The 15,251-nt window shown below is 39.1% G+C and overlaps 1 protein-coding gene across 3 annotated transcripts in view; it reads left to right on the top strand.

The window, feature by feature from the left end:
* The first annotated feature begins 2 nt into the window (after positions 1-2).
* The window catches only part of AP1S2 (adaptor related protein complex 1 subunit sigma 2), a 30,949-nt gene continuing 15,700 nt past the window's right edge, over positions 3-15,251 (top strand). For 2 of the 3 annotated variants that reach the window (XM_066545390.1, XM_066545391.1), the window contains exons 1-4: positions 3-147; positions 1,131-1,309; positions 8,475-8,583; positions 9,480-9,617. In XM_066545390.1, coding sequence (XP_066401487.1) covers positions 1,131-1,309; positions 8,475-8,583; positions 9,480-9,617 — 426 coding nt within the window. In that variant the 5' untranslated portion in view covers positions 3-147. The remainder of the gene's footprint in view (positions 148-1,130; positions 1,310-8,474; positions 8,584-9,479; positions 9,618-15,251) is intronic. The other variant, XR_010783202.1, reaches the window with a different exon arrangement.

Raw genomic sequence — 15,251 nt, 5'->3', positions numbered from 1 at the left:
CGCGCTCGCGGCGGCGGCACCTCCCGTCCCCTCCCGACCCCTCCCTCAGTCCCGCTCGGCGGCCGCGGCGGCAGCAGCATCGGCAGTACCGCTGTGGGCAGAGGTGCCTGCTTCTTCTCCGCCTCAGCTCCGCTATCCCCGGGCACGGTGAGCACAGCCGCGCGGAGCCGGGCTCTCCTCCCGAGCCGCCCGCTCCGCGCCGGGGGAGCCGGGGCGGTGCAGGGGACGGCGGGGAGGCGAGGCGGGATGTTGGGAGGCTGCGGGGGCTGCGGGGCTCTGCCCCCGCCCTGGCACCGCGGAGCCGCTGCGGGCGCGGCCGCCGCTCGTCGCGGCTGGCGCTGGTCACGCTTGTCACCCGGGACCAGGCTGGGCTTTAGCATCGTATTTCTTGTCTGTCATATTGTCTGGGAAACTTCTCCAGCCCTATACAACTTCGAGCAAAAAGGCAAAAGAAAAAAGCCTGAGCCTTTTCATTTAATGTTACGGCTGCTGGAAAACACAGCCCGGCAAGTTCCTCTTAAAATATAATTGCAACATCACTCCTTTGGAGGAAGCGAGACCTGGAACATAGGACCGCAGGGAAAGCACTTAATCTCTCCTTTTGTGTAACGTGGGAAAAGACTGGGCTTTTCTGTGCCGTAGGACTCTCCGCTGGGAGGTTTGATGTCTTTTAAAGTATTCCGAGGCTTTTCAGAAAGATTTTAAGTGCAAATTGCTCCTCTAAGGCTCTAATCGGCTGAATTGGAAATGAGGTTGGGTATTGGAAGAGTCTGCTGTAATGTTTTTCTGTCATTTTGGGTAGAAAACCCAAATAAAACCATAGGAGTGCTGGATGTCGCTGGTCTGAAATTGGGGTATATTCACTCCCCAGCCCGTGGTTCTGACACCCCTTCTGAAACTTGTGTGCGCTTTCTTCTGCCTTGGGCTTGACTGACCTTGCTCTGCAGAATCCTTTGTATCATTGCTACTTCTAAATCTTGTGTAACATCTGCCAGTGCTATAGAAATATGTAATGTAGTTAGGGTTTTGGATGTCCGACTTGCTTTCTGCTTGGTTTTTCTCAGATCTTTTTGAAACTCGGAGACTGAGATTAATGCTTTTCTTTTTTCCCCCTCCTTCCAATTCAACAGATGCAGTTTATGTTGCTTTTTAGTCGCCAGGGGAAACTGAGACTCCAGAAGTGGTATGTCCCATTATCTGACAAAGAAAAGAAGAAGATCACAAGGGAACTTGTCCAAACAGTATTAGCCCGCAAACCGAAAATGTGCAGCTTCCTCGAATGGAGAGACCTGAAGATTGTCTACAAAAGGTGGTTCTGTCTCACTAACCTCGTAATTGCCATACATTACAAACTGTGTATTAAGTAGCAAGAAAATAATGAAGGTTGTTCTTGTTTTGTTGTTGGTTTTTTTTTTTACTTCCCTCTGCTGGTTACAGAGAAGACTGACTTTTCTCTTGCATCTAATTTGATAACCAAGCAGGAGTCATTCATGTGTGGAAAATCACTCATGCATTTAGAAATGTACTGAAGAAATGAGCTTTCTTCCTATTTTTATAAGGAGTGGCAGTTCTTCTTGGTAGTCTGTTTAGATTCACGCAGTACGTACATGCTTCGTATTTGTACACATTTCAGATTTAATAAGTGATAAAAATTTCATAAATATTTACCTCAAGAAGTGGCTTCATAAATCACCTGAAAATGTAACTTGCTTTTAAAGGCTTCTAGAAATAAGGACATAGTTTTTCATAGTACTTGGTTTGGGTGTTGCTTTTTTTTTTTTTTTCCCCATGTATGTACAGAAAACGATTTTTCATTGTTGAAAAAATAATGGCTAGCTTTCTTTTGATGAAAGTACTGTATAATTTTCTTCATGATAATTTCATTTTTCAAGTGTTCCCTAACCTTTGTAGGAGTATTAGGCAGGCATTTTTTACCTTTGTGCTGATCTTTAGAATGTATCAGTGTGTAGTGGTGTGAGAATAATTCTTCTCCAGAAATAACAGTAATCCTCCTCCTGATGTGGTATGCTGCATCTCTTCCAGCTAAAGGTGGTGCTACAAAGCCTTGAGTTATCTCTCTCCCTAGTTAGTTGTAAACCTGAGAATGTTTATGCATTCCTGTTTTCTCGTGGAGATGGTAGATAGTTTGTGCCCCACAGTAAATATTATTGTATTCTCTGTAGATAGGACAGAAAGGACTGGAGCAGAAATGAGCAATTTGTAACTCTTCTCCAGGATAAGAAATGAGTAGTATCAAATATGTTTAGATGTTTTCAGTGCTGCTCTCATATATACATTGGTTTGTGTAAAGATATGCATGTGAGTATTGCTGGTCTGCCTGGTGCATGCAGTTCTTCAACACGAGGAGAAACAATGCATGAAGCTGTGCTAATAGCATACACAGTTTCTTCTGCCTCTTGACTGCCTCACAAAACTCCTTGAACACGTATGTAGACAAGCTTGCTCAAACACTTGCTGTGCTTCCTTCTGTATTAATGCCTGCAAGTGCCTTTTCATGGGACTAAATCAGAAAAATGAGCCATTAGTAGGCCAGTCCGTTTCCCTCCTTACCCAGTCTTGAACGGCAGTAGTTGTTCTGGGGATGCTTCCACACAGCTGCTTTCCCTCCCAGTTTGTTGCTGTTAGCTACTCCTTGCCATGTCCTTTTGTGTTTAGGGAGCTGGTGGAAATTGGGGTAGGACTGTTTGAGTTGCTCAATGTTGTGGAGTTCTTGCATCTCAGTGGTGTGTTGTGCGTCCTGCGGTCAAGGAGAATGAAGAAATTTGCTGGGAGACATCTATGTCTGGCTAAAAATGGTCTAAGTGCTGCAGTCTGTCTGCTGGACTGCTGGTGTGCACAGCTGACTGCAGTAGCTTATTTCACTCTCTGCAGACCAGTCTGGCACAGAGAGCCTGTGAAACTGCTGAAGATGAGCTTGTACCAAGCTAATGAACATCTCAACTTTTTTTTTTCACTGAAACATCACCAGAAGGACTAGGTGTAAGAGGTGATAGTTTAAATGTCTGTATCTGGTAACACTAACAGCTCTTAGGTTTGTGGGACTTGTTCCCATCATTGCATCATAGTTAAAGATGATGAGCACCAGCTTTCTGATGAGCAATCAGATTTCTTTGTAAAGGGTGACTTTTTGTAGCTGAGAAGGTGGTAGCTCAAAGCAAAACACACGTAAAGGAACTCTGTGGCTTGAGAAATTGCAAAAGGTGCTCGCAGTTCCTCTTGAGCATCTCTAGAGGATCTCTGCTAAGATTTGTTCTTGTCTGATCTATTGCTGGGAATGATCTGAACCTGCTGGTGCAAATGTTTTACAATGTAAGTTCTGAAAGTATGTGCTTATTGCTATTTTGCATCTTAAATTCTTGAAATTTTAGTGCTGTTTTTGTTTTTAGAGTGTGTTTGTTGTTCAAATGTTCAAATGTAGGAGAATTGAACCTGGATATTGCAGCTCAAAGAATGATTGGCAGTATCAGAACTGTATTCAGGGTCTCATCATACCTTTTTGAAGCAATAAAATGAATTTAAATGCAGCAGTTGGCAAGACATTAGCTTTGACTTCCTTATGATACTTAACATTTATTAAGACTGCTGGGCTATTTTGATTAGCCTCCTTAGCTCTGTAGCATTTTGTCTTTATAGGATGTTTTCTGAATTTTCAAGGAAATAGATCTTAAAATTCATCTAAATGTAGGTCATGTAGCTTTTATTTCCCTCTGGTTTCATACATGTACCATTTATAATGGTTGCAACACAGGCTCAGTCTTTGCCTTCTAAAGTTTTTTTCCTTCAGCACTACAGAACACAGACAGAAAGGTGCCCAGCTTTTGTCATGGTGTGTGAATTGGCTTCTATGTATTCTGTAGCTGCTTTGGAAGATAGTTTTTCAGGCTGATAGACACCAGAAGATTAAAAAGAGAATGGGGGCTTCTAACTTCAAGAAGCATAGAGATTTGAAGTGACTTGCTGGGAAAATAAAAAATTAAATATGGGAAGCCAACCACAATTATGGTTTATGAAAATAGAGGGGGAGTCATCTGCAGACAGCTGATTAGAAACTTAACAAACACAGCTGATGTGTTTGCTCTTCACAGTTTGTCATTTAAAAAGTAACATAGTGGTTTTGGAGCATATAGGGTAGAAGTTCCTGTAGCTTTCCCCCCATGACAGAAAAAATGTGTTAAATGTTAAAATTTCTAATTTTTTTTCTTGGAAGACTTCTTCCGTTAACCATTTTAATTTCTGGCAATATGAGTTATTTTCACTGTGTAGTATATTGCAGTTAAAGTCAGGACTTGAAGAAAAACTTATTTTATATAACTTTTACTTTGTTAGCATTTGTTTAGCTTCATTCATGGGACATAGTTTAGTTATTTAGTTATTTGATTAAGGATTGTGGCTTTGCTTTTATGTGTCAGTTTGGAACTGTATTTGGAGTAGGATATTATGAAACTACAATAGCTTTTGCTGTTCTTGATGTGGCAGTTGTCTTTTACTTTTGCACCACATAACCATAATCAGAGGTTATGTTAAAGACTTAAAACTGAATAAGTTTTAAAACTTTCTTTCTACTGTCCCTCCACTGAAAGAAGCAATGAAAGAGCCCATTGTGCAGGTACTGTGTCTCTTAAAGTGTTGTGAACTGAAGGTACAGCCATGTGGCCAGTGGGATGTGCCCAGCTTGGCATGATCCCTGGTTTTTCTTATGTATCACTTAGCAGCCAGTCGTACCTCTTGAAAGTATTACTATGATGTTAGTTAGGTAGCTTTGTAAAACTGGCTGAATGCAGTGATTTTAGTGAATTAGATACTTGGACTTGATAAATTTAATTAGATCAAGTCTTCTTTGTACAGAGTTTTAGTTTGTGTGGCACCAGGAGGACCTCAGTATCAAGAGGCAACAGCTTTTTCTTAGAGAATTAGCAGAATCAAATTCTTGTTCATTTTGAAGCTGCTGGGGGCTATGGCCTTGCTGAAATAAGGAACTGGAAAAGTGCTTCACTTTGATAGACTATGTCCTGGAGCCTCAGAAGTTCATGTTTTTTTAAAGAAATGTGTAAAGTTGTGGGACAAGGAAAAAAAAAAAACTTGGGTCAAGCACAGCTTATTAGTTGTCCCAATTTTCATTGGGTTAGCTATCAGGCAACCCCAGATTCTTGGGCTCATTAAACACTTGTCTGCCTCCCCATTGTCATTTGGAGTTCTGTTCTGTTCCTACCAAGCTTTGTAAGCTTTAAACTTCCACAATTAGGATCTACATGCAAAGTGACTTAGATGCTGACAGACTTAGGGCTTGTTTGCAGGCTTATCTGGTGCTGAACTTGCAGGGATGACTTCAAGCGGGTGTTCTCTCATCTAGAAGGAGAACGCCACCGAGCTGGTAGGATTTGTAAGTTGTGCTCTGCCCACAGTGACCTGATCTCTCAGCAGAGTTACTGAACTTGGCTGTGAGAACAGAAGAGGAGAACTCTGCTGAAATACTGCCTGCCTGTTTTGAGTCTTCCCACTGCTGAATTATTGCAACTCTTGAGGGAAAGATGCATGGATTTGTTTCCTATCAAAAAAGAATAATCTTGAGGCCATCTGTCTAAAGGCAGGAATTTGCATAAGTATTTATACCTGCTGTGTTACCTTTTTGTTCTTTAATCCTGTATTACATTTTCAGGTGATTTGGTCCAAACAGTTTTTGGTCTCTCTGGTTTTGGTCCCCTTTCTGATAGGTGGAGGATATTTGTCATAAAATGTTTTCCTAAATGAGGGTAAGCAGCTGAATTGAGTCTGATTATTATTTTAATAATGTCTAGTGAGATAAAAAAAAGACCAGAACTACAATAGGAATAAAAAAGGCAGAATGTTTCTTACAGACTCCACTTTATTTACTTCTGGGTATGTACTTTTCTATCAGGGCTGCCTTTTCTTTGGGTGCATCTGAAAGGTTTCTGTCAGGCTCATTAGGAAGAAGCTGTTTCTGCAGAGCAGAAATCTTTTTGAGCCAGAGTAATCTACTTGTCTTTGTGTGGATACTGTCCATGTAAACTTTTGCACTTGGCAAAACTTCCAGTGTCTGCTGTGGATTATTAGTGAGCACTTTTTTTTTTCTGAAGCCCTTCCTACAGGGGAAAAAAATTAAAATTATGCCTCTGAGAATTTGGATCTGAAGCATTCCTTTGTAGTATGCTCATGCCCTTTGGTATGACTTGTTTTTACTCTTCTGCCTTTTGCCATTCAGGCTCATTAAATCTGCATTTGTTTTCTTTTGTTGAGTAGTGATCCATTAGTCGTGGTTGCTACTTAAAAAATAAATACCAAAATATTCTCTGCATATAATAATAGATACCCAGGCCTCCATTTTGTGTTGATATCCACTGAGTAGTAGTTGTTTCTTAGTCTTATTTCTCCAGAACTGCAGTTGGCAGGGCTTGAATGTGCAGTCTACTTGCTAGCTGCCAAACACAGTCTTTTGAAAGTATGTTTTGTGCTCTCTTAAATGAGGACACTGAGAGCAGACCATGATCTGAGAAAGTATTTTGTGTTGGACTCCCTCTCTCCCCTCCTCCCTTCTTTTTCCATAAAATAGTTCTCTGTGTCAAGAGAGACTCCTAAGTATTAGAGGAGCAGAGAGGGAGTCCCATGTGGATAAACTTAAAATATTTGAATCAAATTTGATTTGATGAGGTCTGCTGGTACATGGTTCAACTTGTGTTTAAGCACTATAAGGAAACAGTTGAACTGCACTTGATCATAATCAGTGCTGCTCTTCTGCAGGTGATGAAAGGCTTTGTTTAGATGGATTTGGCCTGAGTGCTGGTGATTAGTGCAAATAACAAATAATGTGTCAATGCTCTTTTTTGCTACAATGAAATATGATAACATGGAGCTTGACTTACAAATTTCTCAGTAAGTTTGAAAGCATGTTTTTTCTTTATAATATTTCTTTCCAATACTTTTAGAAATAGTTTAGGTTCCTTATACAGATTGAATGTTGCAAGCTACTACAATGACTGTAAATGTCCTTGAAAAATTAGTGAGGCATAAACAGAACAATGCAAAATCAAAAGAACTGTGCTCAGATAGGACTTGTGATGAGCTGATGCATCCCCGTGGTGAATAGATGAAAGAGAGGGAATGAAGGTGTCCTTCACCGGAGGTGTCTTCCTCTCTTCCCCCATCATGTTTTGTGGTAGGATAGGCAATAATATTTTATAGTAGTTTAAAGATTTTGTGTAAGAGCTATTCTGATTAATCTTTCATGTTGAATCCATAGCAATTTGATTTGGAGCAGAGTGGGAGAAGGGGGGACATTTTCAGATCATAAATGGTACTGGATAGGTATCTTGGAGATAAATTTCAACATAACTGAAAATACAGCAGGGTTTTTTCAGAATTTCTAACTTCTAAAAGTCTGACAAGTCCCAGCTGATAAAATATGTTTAATGTTTAAAAGATGGATGGATTTCTCTGTATGGGAAACAACTATGCACCTTAAACTAGATATTCATATCTGGATGACTTATTTTTCAGTAGGGTTGGCTGCACAGGAGTGCTTAATGGGCCAGTTGTCCCCTCTATAGGCAAACAAAAGCTGTTTCTGGTTTATGTAAATTAGCAGTTACAACAGGTGGCACTTGAAATCTGGTTTGTGCCATGTGTGACTGAAAGGCATATGGTTTTGGCATGTTAGAAAAGATTAAATGGGATTTTCAGCTTTCATTCCTGCTTTGTTTTTTTCTTTTTTTAATTAGATTTCTTTAAACTTGGGTTGAACAAATATATAATAGAGCACAGTAGAATTGGATGGTCTTTTTGTTAAAGTGGAACTGGATCATATCTGAAGTTATGACTTCCCTGTCTTCCAAGATGGAAGTGGATTGCTAGAAACTATTTGATGGCCTCTCATCTATCTGATGCTAGGACAGTTAGTAGGGATTGCATTGTTGACTTAGTAGTAGTTGGGGTGGATGACTTTGGTGTTGGTTTTGGAGTTTTTGAGTTTTTAAAATTCTCTATAAAGACCAAACCCTAATTGCTAATTCAGTCTATCTTTCTTGAGGTATTATCTATGTATAGCTTACATGATGAAAGTTTAACATGGGATCAGTTGATTAATATACTGGTGTATGGATGTTACAGAGAGAAGAGAAGGTATGTCATCTCAGAACTCTGTCATGATGCCACAAAATCAAATATATTTAGTTTTCCACCCACCTCTTTGGCTATTTTAGTTCTGTCAGCTAAAGGATGGCCAAGAGTGAAGTCATGCTTGACTCGGAGACATAACTCCCATGTACATGTGTGTGTCTTCTGGTCTGTCAGCCATTCTTTGGTAGGACTTGCTTGGTTGTGATTTGGGTGCCAGTATGCTGGAGTTGAGTATGAAGGACTGCTGAGAATGTGATACTCCTCAAGTGCATTCATTTTGCTTATGCTTGTATGCTAACATCAGGATTATTTTGTTATTACAGATATGCAAGCCTCTATTTCTGCTGTGCTATTGAAGATCAGGACAATGAACTAATAACTCTGGAAATAATTCATCGCTATGTAGAACTTCTTGACAAGTATTTTGGCAGTGTGAGTTAAGTTTCTTTATGTTTTGTCATTTCTTTTTATGCCCACAACATTTTTACAAGAACATAACCAACTAGTAATTGAAAGGTGTATTTAATACATTTTGTGTGGCTTGCTTGGTCAAACTAAGCTGATGGTTGCCTCTATTAAAATACAAAATGAAATTATTGATTTGTAGAAGAACTTTCATTAATCTGGTGTTAATTGCCTGTATTTGTTTCATTTCATAGTAGTCTCGCTTGGGGCAGGTAAAATCTTACTCTTAGCAGGAAGCTTTTCTTCTCCCTGGCACTGCTTTAGTGTGAGCACCTCTTACATCTGCTTCCAAAGGAGGCAGCTGGTTGTGAAGTGGCAGGAATGGTAAGGAAAGGTGTGAGAGACATTTGCTTACCCAGACAGCAAACACAAACTGCTACAGTAATGTACATGAACACTCCTGGAAAAACTGGTGCTCATTCTGCCTTCCTTCGTAGTCCTTCTGACTATGAAATGCAGACTGAACAAGAAATCTGAGATTATTTATTTTTATATCTTTCTGTAAGATTGTGTGAGCTGCCTTTGCATACTGCAGGCAGCAAGAGAACTTTTATAGGTAACGTTCTTTTGTGTCTTGAGGAGCTGTGTCTTACAGACTGCTGTGAATTGAAGCCTTTTTAACAGTGAAAGCTTTTTGCAGAGGTTGCTGTAGCTGTTTTTAACTGAAGAAAAAATCTGATTTTTTTTTTCCTCCAGGGTGTGATTTTTATTATTGCCCCAGTCCTTACAAGGTTACAGCCTTAGGCTAACATCTTGATTTGGTAAAGTTTGGTGAAGCTGTGAACAAGTTAAGTTTTGTGAGAGGATATACCTCAAGTGAGAGTATCCTTCCACTTTGCAATAATGCCTGATGTTCTTTTTAGGTCTGTGAACTTGATATCATCTTCAATTTTGAAAAAGCCTATTTCATTTTGGATGAGTTCCTTTTAGGAGGGGAAGTCCAGGAGACATCCAAGAAAAATGTTCTTAAAGCCATTGAACAAGCAGATCTTTTACAGGAGGTAAGCACATCCAACTTCTCTGGCCTAAGTGTCAGCATGGTAGGCTGGGACTCAGAAACCTCCTGTTCCTTTAAGCTTCTAGAAGGTATTTTTCAGCATGCTTAGCATGTAGTTTCAGCTAGTTGTCCTAAGTGTGCAGTAGGATGATGTTAGCTGCTCTTTTCGTTTGGTTTGGCATGTTGATGTTGTAACCTACTGTGACTTCTTGTTCTGCTAGTAAATGCAAGTGGCTGTTCTGTGTTCACACCTAGATGATTGTAGATCATGTTAATTTAACTTAGTGTTGTTCATGTGTCTTTCATTCCTTCTTTTTATTTATTAACCATTAATTTTTTTTCTCATACCTGATGCATGTTCACTTCTTTACTTTTTCATTGCTGAAATCCAGAAGCTAGACTCTCTTCTTTGAGACTTGCTCAGGTATAGTTCTGATTAGTTCTTAGACCTGCTTTTCTGCTATAGGCTGCTTACTGTGGAACATTTCCAAGCTGACAAAGCAGTAATAGTAGTGCCATAGAAACATACAGAATAAAGTATAAGAACATTGTTTTTTTCACTTTGAATGCTTTAGTTGTTTGTTATTATCACTGAAGAATGATGGATTGCATGTCTACCATTTAAAAAAAAAATTTGATGTGAAGGGGTTCAGTGGTATAGAAAAACATCATTTCTCCATATTTCTCCATCCTATGCTGGTTGTTTTGGGTTTATCTGATTTTGTTCAGTGTTTTTTTTCCTTACTGAAATGTACACTGTTAAGGTCCTTGAACGTCTGTCTGAATGGGAATCAAAAATTCTGGTGTGCTGGGGGAATCATCAAGTCTTGTGTGCAAGTCAGTGAACATATGTTTTAACAGGGATGGTTCACCTTTATTTTTTAAAGTGTACTGAGGTTTACTGCCTAGCTGCTAGATCCAAGTTGCTCTATTTCCCCCTATGTGAACTTTCAATTTTTTATTTTCTCCTATTAATTAATTGCTTAATTCTTCTACAAGCTGTCTGTGTTCCACTTGGTAGTCTTTGTTGGACGTAGTGTTAGTAGGATGGGGAAACACAAGGTATGCTTTACCCTGGTAGCTGTTTTTTTTAATCCCTTCAGAATACATGCAGATCCCTGCACATTAAAGTTCTTGTCATGAACAAGGTCAGCCATTACACACAGATTTGCTACCCTATTTTTCTAGAAAGGAAATACATGCACTTATTTACTGCTTGTGTTATGATTCAGTTTAAGTCCTTCTTTACTCTTTGTAGGGATTATTTTAACCAGAAGTCCTGTTGCAGGTTACAAAGATGGGAGAAAAATAATCTGTTCATTCTCTTAAAATCTTTTGCTCTTTATATGAAAACAGATGTAACAGATTAGTTATATATTCCAGTTTGTCTCCTGCAAATACAGTTAATTGTACATAAAGTAGAATAACTATATTTTTCTCATTGTTACTGTTTTTGAACTTTATTTTCACTACTTTTTTGGGGCTGGTCTAAAGAAAAAATATATTTCTAGGAATTCATTACTATTTTTCTTTCCAAGCAACAAACATTCTCTTTTTACAGAGAATATAATTTCAGATTAATATAACTTCAAGTTAAAAGTCTTTGGCCAAGGGAAATATAGCTTTTTCCAATGTGAGACTTTTCCTTAACCCTGGTAGCTTTACTCTGATTACCCTTCCTTTCCCCATCTTTAGGAGATTTTCAGTTGCCAATGTTTATTAAATAATTCTGATTAACTTGAAATGTAGCCGTTTATCACAGCACCACTGGAATCCCACATTGGGCTTCTGTGTTTTTCATTCTTAGTTGTATTGCCTGTTGATCAAGTATAAAACTACTCCCTATACCTGTATTTTAGTTTATAAATCCTGTAAAAGTCAGGGTTTATATTAAATTGAACTTCCAATTTGGACTATTTTCTATGGAAACTTGGTTTTGTGTCAACTGCTGCTATGTAAATTCTGGGTTTGATGAAGAGAGTTGTTAAAATACGTTTTTCACATGTGGAGAATTTTTAGTATTTTGAGTTAGTATCTGCTTCTCAGAATACTTCAGAACTACCAGACTGAAATATGGTGTGATTCCAAATGCAAAACATATTTCTAGCAGGTTTGTCATGTGTTTGTTTCTGACCATTCAGATTTTAATTATGTGCAACAAAGTAATTATTTGGCCCTGAATACTCATATTGCCAAATATATATATGTACACACATACATATATATCGATAAATACACAATATTATTAATTAAATACACAACAAAATTAATAATGTTACAGGCATTGGTGTCTGAAGTACCTTAAAGATGAAGAGCTGTAAAGAATACTTAAACAAAAGAAAATCATTACAGATCCATTAAGTGACTGTTTGTGTAATGTTAAGAGGAAATAGACTAAGGCACGAATTGCTGAGTAGTGAATTAGTTCTTAATAGCCTTTCCTACTTGTATTTTCTGTTGAAGTTTCCCAGGATGTACTTCTGTGTCTGAGCACCTTCTTCAATTTGTCATAAAGTTCTTGGTGCTGTGAGCTCCCTTCACTAACTGCTACAGTTTGTGTGATGGAAACACACCAACTTGTTTAACCCCTCTCACCTTCACATTCTTGTTAGTTCTTCAAGAATGTACTTAGTTCAAGTATTCATTCCCTACCCCCTCCCCCATATTTATTACCACCTGATAACTTATCAGCAGTCAGTCATCAATATTGGCAGTGGTACCCAGATGAAGGGTAGTAAAAGGTAATTAACTCCAGTGCTTCCATTCTTCCTTGTCTCTCTCTTGTAGAAATGCTTCTGTTCAAAAGAATGCTGATGATTTAATATCTTGTTTGCTAGAGAGATTTTAATACTTAACTAGTGATTACAAAGGCATGCACTGCTGAAAAGGTGGTTTTTGCTTGTGTGAACAACTCAATTATACTGAAGAAATTGGTAGATGCAGTGTGTTGTTGCATGAATTAAATATATACATGTGATGTGTGGAACAGCTAAAAGATGAGCCTGTGCATCAGTCTGTGACACTTGAGTTTTTTAAGGCGTGCAACTACCAATGATAGATGTTCTATACAAAAGAGAGGATTTGATTTATTTCTCTCAAAAGTCTAATTTCTCTGGGTTTTTTTGGATGGCTTCAGTAGTTCAGTATGGTGCTTGGAGGTTTGTGGTCATTTCTTGTGCTAAAATGCTGAAATCAAGGAGTTAACAATGATAATATTTAAACAGAGCAGTCATGTATATATTTTAAAGCAAATCTGTACAGACTTGCTCCTCTTCATTTGAAGTAAGAATAATTTCCTAAACATTGGCTATGAATGAAAATGGTTTTTGTTGATCATCCTAAGTAAATTTTAGAAAAGTATTTTGGAAATCATCCCCATTTTGTTCACCACTCTTCTTTTGTAGGATTTTTTGTGTAATTTTTAATACTTGGTTGCAGAACATCTAAATAGTTAAAAATATGTATTTTTTAAGAGATTTCTAAATAAAAAGGCCAGTGAGTCTGTCCACAAATCAGACTTACTTGTTTGTGTCACTACTTCAGTAATGATCAAAAATTTAAAAGCTATGTGGATGTTTTTTTTTCTTAGGCGCTTGCAGTTTGGCCTCAGGCAGTATTTACTAGTCCTTCCACATGAAGAATAAGAGATAAGCTATCAATTAACCTTATTTTCTTTGCTTTCAAACCCTTGCCTCATCCTATATCCAGAAGGGTGCTGACAGTGTTCATGTTGGCTGACTTGCCTCAGATGCTTAGGGTTGGTGCATAGATTTAAGCTTTTGGTTTTAGAATGAGCATCTTTGGAAATGAAACTCTGGTGAATTTCCTGCATGTGCTATGAGAATTTTCTTATTGGAGATGAAATGTGCTTATTGGAAACCATAGGTTTGAAAGTATGCATAATTGTAGGTATTAGGTTGTTCTTGTGTGTGCCAAAACTCCTTCATTTTGTCATTAGCACTGGCAAAATTCTTATATTTAAGCCTCCAGTGGGTGGGAGTGAGTATAAGGGATTTTGTCTGGTTTAGGAAACAGCCTTTGTAAGCACCTTTTTATTACCATTTGCCTGAGAAACTGACCACAATGAATGCAGTCAATTCAGTCTTCACTTAATGTTTTTTCTTAAATATGGACTGTTGAAATGGACTGCCTTCCTCAATTGGCAGTGGCATTATTTGCCTTGGCTGTACCTGTGTTCCCCTAAATGTGAAACAAGAATGAATAATGGAATCTTTATTATCATGGAGATCCAACTGCCTTGACTGCCATCTACTCTTCACATATAACTTTAGTGTCAGTTTCAGTGGTCAACTTTGTTGATCAGTTAGTCACTGCAATTTTAAGACATGTATCTGCTTGATTTTAGGCACTGATAATGATCTACAATTGCGTTTTAGTAGATACATATATATGGAGACCTATGAGAGTTACTGTGAATGAGAAATGATAGATTGTTAGTTCATTATTTAGGGATTAGGAAATAGCTATGATTTTTATGGATTTGGAATCCCTCCCAACTCACAGAAGAACAAGTTGTAGTGTTTTGATAGCTGATGCTTTTGTAAAATGTGTTTTCAGAACTCAGTCTCTGGAGATGTATTTATAGAAGAAAGGGGTTATAGTGATGTTAGAGTGTTTGGCACTCTCCATGACACTCAAAGTCATGGCAATCAGATGTAGTCCCAGGTGACTGGGAAGAGGGAAGCTTTGTACTCATTTTAAAAAAGGTAAAAAGGAGGACTCTGGAAACTACCAACCTGTCATCCTGACTGCTGTCCATACCTTAAGGATCATGGACCAGATCCTCCTAGGAACTGTGCTAGGGCTTGTGGAAGACAGGGGGTTGATTTAGGACAGCCAGCATGGCTCCACCAAGGGCAAGTCCTGCCAACCCCTTCTCTGGGTTGGCCTTCTGTAATGGAGCAACTCTGTCAGTGGGCCAGGGGAGGGTTACAGATGTCATTTATCTGGGCACAGTTCCCCATACAATTGCTCTCTCTAAATTCAAGAAGGGTGGATTTGATGGGACAGTTACATCCAAAGGATAGCAGTCAATGGCTTGGTGTCCTGATGCATTTCAGTGGTGTTCCTCAGGGGTCAGTAATGGGACCAGTGCTGTTTGATGGCTTGGTTAATGACATAGAGGGATTGAGTGCACCCTCAATAAATTTGCAGGTGTGGTGGTGTAGCTGAGTGGTGCAGTTGACACACATGAAGGATGGGATGCCATCCAGAGGGACCTGGAAAAAGCTGGAGAAGTGGGCCCCTAGGAATCTCAGCAAGTTCCACAAGATCACATACAAGATGCTGCACCTGGGTCAAGGCAATCCCTGTTACCTGTACAGGCTGGAGGGTGAACAGGTCAAGAGCAGCTGAGAAGGACTTGGGGTGCTGGTGGATGAGAGGCTGGACACGACCTCTGTGTGTGTGTGTGCCGCCCAGAAAGGCAGTTCTGCCCAGGGCTGCATCAGTAGCAGGTCAAGGGAGAGGATTCTGCCCTTCTACCCTGCTCTGGTGAGACCCCACTTGGAGTGCTTCATGCAGCTCTTACGAGCAAACCTCTAAAGGTTTCTGTATTTAATTGTAGCAGACAGGTCTGTAAACCTTGATATTTCTGTATTTTTAACAGATCATTTTA

This window comes from Molothrus aeneus, chromosome 2, assembly GCF_037042795.1.
Source record: "Molothrus aeneus isolate 106 chromosome 2, BPBGC_Maene_1.0, whole genome shotgun sequence".
Lineage (NCBI taxonomy): Eukaryota > Metazoa > Chordata > Aves > Passeriformes > Icteridae > Molothrus > Molothrus aeneus.
Note: the sequence above shows the minus strand (reverse complement) of the source record. Positions and strands in the feature narration are given on the sequence as shown.